The sequence below is a fragment of the Triplophysa rosa genome, linkage group LG3 (assembly GCF_024868665.1).
Source record: "Triplophysa rosa linkage group LG3, Trosa_1v2, whole genome shotgun sequence".
NCBI lineage: Eukaryota > Metazoa > Chordata > Actinopteri > Cypriniformes > Nemacheilidae > Triplophysa > Triplophysa rosa.
The window spans coordinates 9,691,133-9,701,125 of NC_079892.1; the positions used below are offsets into that span (position 1 = coordinate 9,691,133).

A 9,993-nucleotide genomic window follows, 5' to 3' on the forward strand; every position below is an offset into this window, starting at 1 on the left:
TTGTACAAGTTCATATGAGCGGTACAAGGTTTATATGAATGGTTTACTTCACGGATTATATTTTAATAACACTTTGAAATTCCAGTTGTGTTTATGCAACAGTGCCCATTATACTTTATCAAGACTGTAAATGATTTTCTTTAAATTGGCAGTTTGACAAAACTATGATACTATTAAACCGATAGTTCACCCAAAAATAAAAATTCTGTCATCATTTACTCACCCTCATGTCAATCCAAACCTGTTTGACTTACTTTCATCTGCAGAACACAAAAGAAGATATTTTGAACAATGTTGGTAATCGAATAGCGCTGGCACTCATTCACTTCTACACAAAACCAATGCAAGTGAATTGGTGCCAATTACCAACATTCTTCAAAATATTTTTTGTGTTCTGCGGAAAAAAGAAAGTCTGGTTTGAGAGGGTGAGTAAACGATGACAGAATGTGTCTTTCCCCCCATGACTTCTACTCCATTTCTTAAGGTTAGGCTATGCCTCAGAGAAAACAGGGATTTCCCCAACCGCAAAACTATGTCTCGACTGTACGTACAGTATCAGTAGATGCACCCAACAGGCGTCGATTACAGTACATTTATAGAAGCCTAAAAACCCTGCATGGAGACTCTGAATAAATAAATAAAATCAGTTTTACTGTAAAGATGTTTCCAAGTGCATTTATTTGAATATTGTTATTAATTATAATAAGCTGTTTAGTTTTAGCTGTCATAAAATCCTTGTAAGAGCTGGGGCTGTTTTGCACAGCCTAAAAATATAATTATTGCACTTCATTATCATAAATATTATTATTTAAATAAGAGTTATGTTTGGAAAGGCATAACATCTGACTTAACTGGTGTGCACGACGGGAGAGACAGAGCAGGTGACAGCCAAAATTAGATGCGTGTTGCTGTTTTAGGCAGCAGAAGCCGGCACTCAAGTTGAGATTGTGTGCAGCTAAACTACTGGCATAGCAGCACGAGACCCGTGATTTCACTGGAACTGTTACGCAAGGTGAGATTTGTTTACTGTTCGGTGAAGCGCGAACAATTTAGTGGAAGCGGCGGGCCAGGTGTCGGCTGTGCATGCCCTAGTTCAACATTTCCTCGAAATGTGAGTACAAATGTCAAAACCTCTGTTGTTCACCGACACTCTTCTGTACGAACGGTAGTTCTGTGAAGACAGCGACCTTGAGAGAGACATGAATTCTTCTTATCTGTGATCTTTCTGGAAATGGACTGGTCACTTTAAATGTGTGAGTTTAGGAGTACTGTGTCATATTACGGATACTAAGAAGTTCCTGTTGGTTAAAGGAATACACTGTACATCTGATTTCAAAGACAATCTGAACAAATTACAGTTATAGCAATTTACTTTACAAAGAGTAACTGTTTATTGAACTTTACTTTATTTTGAATATTAAATTTATCTTCAGGAGGATGGATCCATTAGATGACGTAGATGATGATGACGAAGATCTTTTTGATGCTGCCATCCAACTGAGCATCCAAGAGTCTTGTAATGACATTGCCTCCCTTGGAAGGTGCCATGAATAGATTATATTTTTACTGTATATTGTTATATGTTTCCTATATACAAACAAGAAAATGTTACAATTTTACCCATCATGATGATGCTTCTTGTTCTGTCCTGCGAATAAATCCAGTGTGGAACATCAAAAAATCTTGGATGCAATTTTCCGAGGTGAAAATTCCCAATGTATGATTACAGTATGTGCTTGCTATAAAACATTAATATTAGTTGACAAATAGGCATTAGAAAGTCAACAGTTTTTGTTTTAAGTGAATGAAGTATTAAATGGGGGTAATTGGACACAGTATGCAGATGTGTGCGTGTCATCTGGCCCCACAGGAGATCTTTTCGCTCTAGAGAAGCTGTCCGATTATCCTGCTGCATTCACTGAGGTGGACAGCAGAGGATGGTACCCGCTCCACAGAGCTGCTGTCCAACAGTCTGTACAGGTGCTGGAGATGGTCATTTATGGTGAGATAGAAGTAAACTGCTGTAGTTTGCAAGTATTTCTTATAATTGCTCAATCTGCAATGCTTCATTTTGACCTTTTCCCTGCCGTTTAAGGAATGGTGAAATAAATAGCATCAAATTGCTCTTTTTTTAGTATTCATGGAAGACAGTAGGTCACCTTATAATTACAACTGTTATCAATTACTCATCCGCATGTTGTTCCAAACCTGTATGACAGGGAATCTAATGTAAATGAGGATATTAAATTCTATCATTATTTAAAATAAAGCCATTTCACAAGAATGATAACTATAACAATAACTGTAGGCCTATTAGCATCCATACCAATGGACACTGCAAAAAACTGTAATTATCCGGCAGCTGGGGTGGCAGTAGAATACCGTAAAATTAGTTTTGTCACATAAAATTACAATGTTTTTCTTGTAAATTTGCAGTCTTTCGTGTAATTTGATGTTTTTACAGTATTTAAAAAATAAAAAAACATTAAAATTTCGTAAAATAACAAGTTTGTAATAAGTTACAAGTAGGGATGCAACAATATTATCAATATTGTATTATCGCAATCGCAAAATTGGTCACATGACACGATGCCTGATGAAAAAATAATAAATGTTACTTTTGGCAAGGTCCATCTGGAGCAATTATTTTAGTTTATAAAAGGGATTTTTAGGTCATTTGGCCCGTCTCATACTATAACTCATACCTCTAAGCATAATATGATTAGACGATAAAGAAAAGAGGATGCTTATGGCACCTTACCAAGTCATCATTTGTCATATAAATACCGTACCGTGGACGTTACACCGAGGTATTATCGTACAGGGAGATTTTGATATTGTTCCATCCCTAGTTACAAGTATACGTGTTTGTAATGTAGTTACATAGTTTGTAACAAGTATACGTGAAAATCTGTAAAGAAATAACAGAAACATTTTGTAAAGTCAAATATTTTTTTACAGTGCAATATTTTTTTTACTGCGCTTTGCAGCTTCACATTTTTAAATCCTTTAATCGAGTCCTTGAACTAAAATGGATTACCTTCATTTTTTATTTATAATCTTTATAGTTATTATTATCATTCTTGATATGATTAGGTCACTAGTAAAACATGAGAGCAAGTTATTGGTATACATTTGCTGTCATTTAAAATGCTCAGCAGTTTGGTTGAAAACAGGTTCTTACAGATTATCCTTAGAGAGAGAAACTGCAGCTGGAGAGACGCCATTGATTTTGGCCATTCAAGCGGGTCTGGTGGAGAATGTGAGGACCCTGCTTGAACATGGAGCTTCACCCAACAGGGCCAACAGCAAGAACGAATTTCCCCTATTACTGGGTACTAAAACCATAAATATTACTCACTTGAATCTCAAATGATCTACACTAGCATTCAAAATAAGTTCCAAAACATGTTTTGTGCTACAGCTGTAAGAACAGATTCATTTGAAATAGCTTTCACACTTCTATCACGAGGCGCATCTGTGAACCAAGCCTGCCTTAAAAAGTGGACTGCCGTTCACGAAGCTGCCAAGGTGGGCTGCACTGATATTCTTCAGCTCCTGCTTCAGCGTGGAGGCGACGTATCTGAGGTAGACCAGAATGACATGACGCCTATAGAGATTGCCGCAGAAAACGCCCGAGCAGAAGTGTTGGACATCCTCATTCACTACGGTAATACTCTTTGACAAACCTACACCTACATTTTTACACTAAAGCATTAAACTAAAGCAAAAATGTCCTCCCCACCACTAGGTGGCGATGTAAATGCCCAGGCGCCAAACGGAGACAGTGTTTTATATGATGCTGCTGGCTCTGGCAATCCTGACTGCATTGAGCTTCTACTTCAACATGGAGCTGATCCCAACAAAGCTAATCTTTCCTCACGGTTGCCGATCCACCGCGCGGCTTACGAAGGGCATTACCTGTTAGTTCAAAGAGAGCTGCAAACACACACCATTCCTACTATTCCATTTCCATTTAGTCATTTAGCAGACGCTTTTATCCAAAGCGACTTACAAATGAGGTAAACAGTGGAAGCAATTGGAACAACATAAGGACAACAAAAAGCATAAGAGCAGTAAAACTGGTCTCATATAGCTTACCACAATTTACAAAGCTAATTTTTTTTAAGGATAGAAAGAGTAGAAAAGAGATAGAAGTTAGAACTAATCGGTCAGGTGCTGACAGAAGAGATGTGCTTTCAGCCAATTCTTAAAGATGGCTACAGAATCTGCTGATTTTGTAGCAGCGGGCAGATCATTCCACAAATGTGGAAGAGATCCAGAGATGGTTCGCGAGTGATTTTTTCCCTTTTTGGGATGGCACTACAAGACGTCGTTCATTTGCAGAGCGTAGGAATCTGGTGGGTACATAAGTCTGTATTAGCGAGTGAAGATATGGGGGGGCCGAACCAGTAGTGGTTTTGTAGGCCAAGAGCAGACCTTTGAATTTGATGCGAGCGACTATAGGGAGCCAATGTAACTTGATGAAGAGAGGAGTGACGTGTGCTCTCTTCGGTTCATTGAAGGCCACTCTTGCCGCTGCTTTCTGGATCATTTGTAGAGGTTTGGTTGTGCAATCTGGAAGTCCAGCTAGTAGCGCATTACAATAGTTCAGTCTGGACAGGACAAGAGCCTGGACTAGGACAGGATAGGTCTAATTTTCCTAATGTTGTAGTGGATAAATCTACAGGACCGGGTGGTGCGGCAACATGATCCGTGAAGTTTAGCTGATCATCGATTACCACTCCCAGGTTTCTGGCCGTTCTGGAGGGTGTGATGGTTGATGAGCCTGGTTGAATAGAGAGGTTGTGGTGAATTTTTGGGTCAGCCGGGATTACAAGCAGTTCTGTTTTTGCAAGGTTCAGCTGCAGGTGATGGTCCTTCATCCAGAGCGAAATGTCACTCAGGCATGCTGAAATGCGTGCAGAAACAGTCGGATCGTCAGGCTGAAATGACAGGTGGAGTTGTGTATCATCTGCATAGGAGTGATAGGAAAAGCCATGTTTCCGAATGACAGAACCTAGGGATGTCATGTATACGGAAAAGAGCAACGGACCAAGCACTGAGCCCTGAGGCACCCCTGTATTGAGTCCCCTGTTGGGACTCAAATACTCTAAATGACCTACCTGAGAGGTAAGACTTGAAACATTGTAGCACCATTCCAGATTCACCCATAGCCTTGAGGGTCGATAGAAGACTGTGGTGGTTAAAGGTGTCAAATGGCAGCAGATAGATCCAGTAGGATGAGTACAGATGAATTAGAGGCTGCTCTTGCCAGTCTCAGGGCTTCAATGACCGAGAGCAGCGCAGTCTCTGTGGAATGAGCGCTCTTGAAACCAGACTGGTTGCTGTCCAGGGGGTTGTTCTGCGTGAGAAGGAGGAGAGCTGGTTAAATACAACACGCTCAAGAGTTTTGGCAATGAAGGGGAGTAGAGATACCGGTCTGTAGTTATCTAACAGTGCAGGATTAAGAGTGGGTTTCTTCAGTAGCGGGGTAATATGGGCCTCTTTGAAGACTGTGGGAAATGTACCAGTGGTGAGAGACGAGTTGATAATGTGGGTCAGAGCAGGAATAACCGATGGAGAGGTGGCCTGGAGGAGATGGGTGGGGATGGGATCTAGCGGGCAGGTAGTCGGTGGTTAGAAGAAATGACCTTGGAAACGTCATCTTCAGATAGGAGAGAGAAAGAGGGGATCGAGCATGTGTCGTGGGTTTGGGCGTTTTCAAGATTCGGCGGCACAGAGAACTGACTGCTGATGGTGGTCGTTTTCTTTACGAAGAAAGACGCAAAATCATCAGCTGTTAAGTCCGATGGAGGTGAGGGGGCAGGCGGGCAAAGAAGAGCAGAGAAGGATTTAAAGAGAGTACAAGAGTCAGGCGAGTTGTTGATTTTAGCGTGGTAGTACTGAGTTTTCGCAGAGACATCAGCAGAGAAAGAAGAGAGGAGAGACTGATAGAGACGGAGGTCAGTAGGTTCTTTAGATTTGCGCCACTTTCTCTCGGCAGACCTGAGCGTGGCACGATGCTCACGGAGAACATCAGATAATCAGGGTGCAGAAGGGGATGCACGGGCTTGCCAAGATTTAAGCGGTCATAAGCTGTCTAAGCAGGAAGTTAATGTGGAGCAAAGAGTGTCGGCAGCGCTTTTACTTTTATCAACTCAATGAACTTTGGCATTAACAATAAAATACTAGACACGATTAGACTTGCAAAATCAAAACAGGCTTTACAACACAAACAACATCTACATTTCACTATTGATGCAATATAGGGAGGCTCAGAGATGACTTATTTTTGTATGCAAAACATGGAAGCGAGTTAGCATTTTAGGTCTTCTGGTTCCATTGCTCCAAAGTTTATTTAAGTTTTTTTAATGGGTTTTTGGTAAATCGCCCGAAATAAGGTCTGTGGTAAACAAAACCTCTAAATATTTTCACATTATATTCTATGAAATAAAACACACCAATTATAACCTGTTTGGGATTTTTTAAAACCTTATGGTGTCTTAAAAACGGCGGTTGCTAACAAGTTGCTAAAAGTGACTACTTTCTTTGGCATTTAAAGCTCACAAATAATGCAACATGGGCACAAATCTCTTAAAACGTATGCGGATTCATTCATGGAGTAATTACAGATAAAAACAGATTTTTAATCAAGTTTGAAAGAGTTGTGGGAGGCTTGGTGGTGGTGACGTTGATATCGAGCGACCTTAAGTGTAGACTGTTTATAGCATTGTGTTAGCTTTTTACTTCTGACGATTGTATTTTGGCTTCAAAAGTAACAAATGAGGTGTTAATTTGTAAAGATTAACTTGATAGACAAAACCTGTAAACATCATAAACCTTTGTTAATCACAGAGCTTGTTTTTTGCGATCTTCCAAATTAAAGCCTATGAGAAAAATGCATAGGCTTTTGGTCGAGGGAACCAGCGTGGTGCTTACTTCTGGGTTAGCCTACAAAAATACTTCATATCTCTGAGGTACTGGATTGTTTGTGCACCACAAACTATAATGTAGAAGCAAGTTACGATATCTGGTACGATCTCTTTACAGGGCTCTGAGAATGCTCATCCCCGTAACCACAAAAGAAGCTCTCCATCTCTCACGCCAGAGCCCAGTTCATTCAGCGACAGACGGAGGTCACATCCAGTGTCTGGAGTTCCTGCTGGAGAAAGGCTTTGATGTCAATGCTCTTCTGGACACGCACGTCTCTGAGACCTACGGCGACACAAGACAGACCGCCTTATACTTTGCTGTCTCCAATGGAGATGTGAGCAGCACTCAGGTGCTGTTAAACGCTGGAGCCAGAACGGACCTGGATCCTCTGCACTGCCTCCTTGTGGCAGTGAGATCCGGGAGGTACGAGATTGTCAAGTTGCTCTTGGCCAGACAGGCTGATGTGAACTGTTACTTCACGATGGTCAACGACACGGTGTTCCCCACTGCACTACAATACTGTCTGAAAGACGAGATGATGATGCGACTGCTTTTAAACGGCGGTTATCATGCGGAAAAATGCTTCTGGTGTCATCATGATTTAACATGGGGGAATTACTCAGAACATCCAAGAGATAAGATCCCAGTGAGTTGAAAAGCTGTAAAGGGATAGTTAAAAATTCTGTCATCTTTTATTCATCCACATGTCGTTACAAACCTGTATATGACTCTTTCTTGTGTGGAACACATTTGAGAAATGTCTTAGTGGTTTTGTGTCCATACAATGGCAGTGCGTTCCAAATGGGATATATCGCCCTTCGAAGGGCACTTAAGAGTGAAAAGTGCCCACTTTTTAAAGGGTACAACTGATGGACACAGACTGTCCCCATGATTCTTTGCGCAGATTCTTTGCGTGGCAACGGCGCCTCCTTATGGCCGCGGGATGATGACGCAGAAGGGCACTTCAAGAAACAGTCGTTTGGTCCCCTACACCCTTCAACCCTTTGAAGCTCTCACTCCGGAGGGTAAACCCTTTGAAGGGGTTAGGGCAAAGGGATGAGCCCTACGAAATGTAACGCAGGGTGGAAGTCAATGGAGGCCAATGTTGTTTGGTTACCAACATTCTTCAAAATATCTTCTTCTGTGTTCTGCATAAGAATGAAAGTCATACAGGTTTGAAATGACATGAGGGTGAGTAAATGAAAGGATTTTCATACTTCATACCTATGTAGGGAGCTTATGAAAGAACTAATGTTTTAATGCTAACTTACCGCTGAGGAAAATACAGTATATCATACTATGTGGGTTATACATATATTTGTCTTGTCTTCTCTTGTATGTAGTTCTGTGATTTTATCAGCGTCTCTTCGCTCGTCCAGCTCTCCGGAAGAGCTGTACGGGTTCTCTTGGATTATGTCAGTCATGTTTCCATCTGCTCAAAACTGAAGATGGTTCTGAGGAAGCATAAAGAGTGGTCAGACATCTCAGACATATTGGGTAAGATCAATCGAAAGACTACTTAAAGGAATAGATCACACAAAAATAAATATGATGTCATTATTTATTCATCCTCTTATTGTTAAAAACCTGTGTGTGTTTCTTTCATCTGTGGACGACAAAAGAAGATATTTTGAGAAATGTCTCAGTGGTTTGGTGTCCATATAATGGAAGTCAATGTTGTTTGTTAAACATTCTTAAAAATATCCTCTTTTGTGTTCTGCAGAGAAAAGAAAGTTAAACAAGGGTGAAATTACATGAGGGTGAATAAATGATAGAATTTTCATTTTTGGGCCAGCTATCTTTTTAAAGCTCTTTAAGAAACATAAGTCCTGTACAGAAATCCAAAACAGTGAAAGTTGTTTTTCTTGTAAATCTTTGAATTTTCCAGGAAACCCTCGTTCATTGAAGCATCTAAGCAGACTAGTCATCAGGAGAGAGATGACCCCACGCAGGCTGGGTGATCCAGACTTCATATACTCAGGTCCTTTCCCACCTGGACTGAAAAGCTATCTGACATACAAAGAGTATGATCTGTATGGAAGAATCAGTGTCAGGTGTGATGCTCTTTTCTAAAGGTAGAAAATAGTTTTAGCAGGTTAGAGAGTCCATGACAACATTCAAGTATATACCTAAACATTAGGAAAAATATTCAAATTAAAATAGGATTTCTCTTAAAGCAAACAGACCAAACATATTGATGACTCATCCTACACACACTTTGTGTCCATTCAAGTATGAGACTGTCCATCCACCTTATATAACTTAAGTCAAAATGTAAACCAAATCTACTGGTTTTTGGAAAACAAAAGGACAAGCTCTTTGATAGGCCCCGCCCCATCTTCATTTTACCATAGGATACTGAGTGATACTTCAGGAAAGAAAATTGTGCACCTTAATTAATCTGTTTGTCTTTAACTTTTAGAAAGAAAACTGTATTTTGCAATGGCCTGGGAGAGATTGATAATACCATTGGATTGTTAGAAGGTTGATATGACCAGAGGTTTATCCATGTCTTTCAAACAGACCTTGCCTCCAAATGAATGTCTCGGTGCTATTTGTGCAATAAAATAATGTTCCGGCTAAATGTTGCCAAAAAACATGTTTATATCAGATAAAAATAAAAGCATTGATGCCAGATCCTGTTCTGAGTCTACAATCAAGATGTTCCATTCATTTATGTGTTAAAATTTAATACACTTATAAAACACACAAGCAGTTTTTATTGTGTCATTGAACATAACATCACTCTGCAGTGATAAACAGCGGCACTAGAATGACCTGCATTATCACAGTCATTTAAGCAGGTTGTATCTATTTATAGCTTTATGTCACATTAATATCAATATGCATGCTTGCTTCCCTCTCAAAGAGAAACTTTGACTCGTGCAATGCCACAATCTCGCAACCTTGTGATAAAGAGACAACCGTGAGAATCATTGGACATATTAGCTCACTGTACATCTGAGGCTTTTTATCAGATACCATACAAGTACACCTGATAATTTCTGCTGATAGAAATGTTTACGATATGTTGAAAAAATGTTAGCGAATAATGAC

At 40.1% G+C, this 9,993-nt stretch overlaps 1 protein-coding gene across 3 annotated transcripts; it reads left to right on the top strand.

Annotated features, from left to right (window-relative positions):
- The first annotated feature begins 747 nt into the window (after window positions 1-747).
- asb15a (ankyrin repeat and SOCS box containing 15a) lies at window positions 748-9,634 on the top strand. Of its 3 annotated transcripts, none has more exons than XM_057329066.1 (10): window positions 748-1,320; window positions 1,434-1,541; window positions 1,665-1,702; window positions 1,871-2,002; window positions 3,177-3,335; window positions 3,425-3,670; window positions 3,752-3,923; window positions 7,054-7,582; window positions 8,280-8,433; window positions 8,825-9,634. In XM_057329066.1, the coding sequence occupies exons 2-10, from the start codon at window positions 1,438-1,440 to the stop codon at window positions 9,007-9,009; spliced, it is 1,719 nt and encodes a 572-aa protein (XP_057185049.1). In that variant the 5' UTR covers window positions 748-1,320; window positions 1,434-1,437; the 3' UTR covers window positions 9,010-9,634. The 3 variants fall into 3 exon arrangements, with proteins under 3 accessions (XP_057185049.1, XP_057185048.1, XP_057185047.1); XM_057329065.1 differs by having other exon boundaries at window positions 748-1,253; XM_057329064.1 differs by having other exon boundaries at window positions 748-1,111.
- The last annotated feature ends 359 nt before the right edge of the window (window positions 9,635-9,993 follow it).

Excerpts from the sequence above, each read along its gene's own strand:
- asb15a (XM_057329064.1), top strand. Across the intron at positions 3,671-3,751 it reads GGACATCCTCATTCACTACG|GTGGCGATGTAAATGCCCAG; the intron begins GTAATACTCTTT and ends CCCCACCACTAG. Across the intron at positions 3,924-7,053 it reads GCTTACGAAGGGCATTACCT|GGCTCTGAGAATGCTCATCC; the intron begins GTTAGTTCAAAG and ends ATCTCTTTACAG.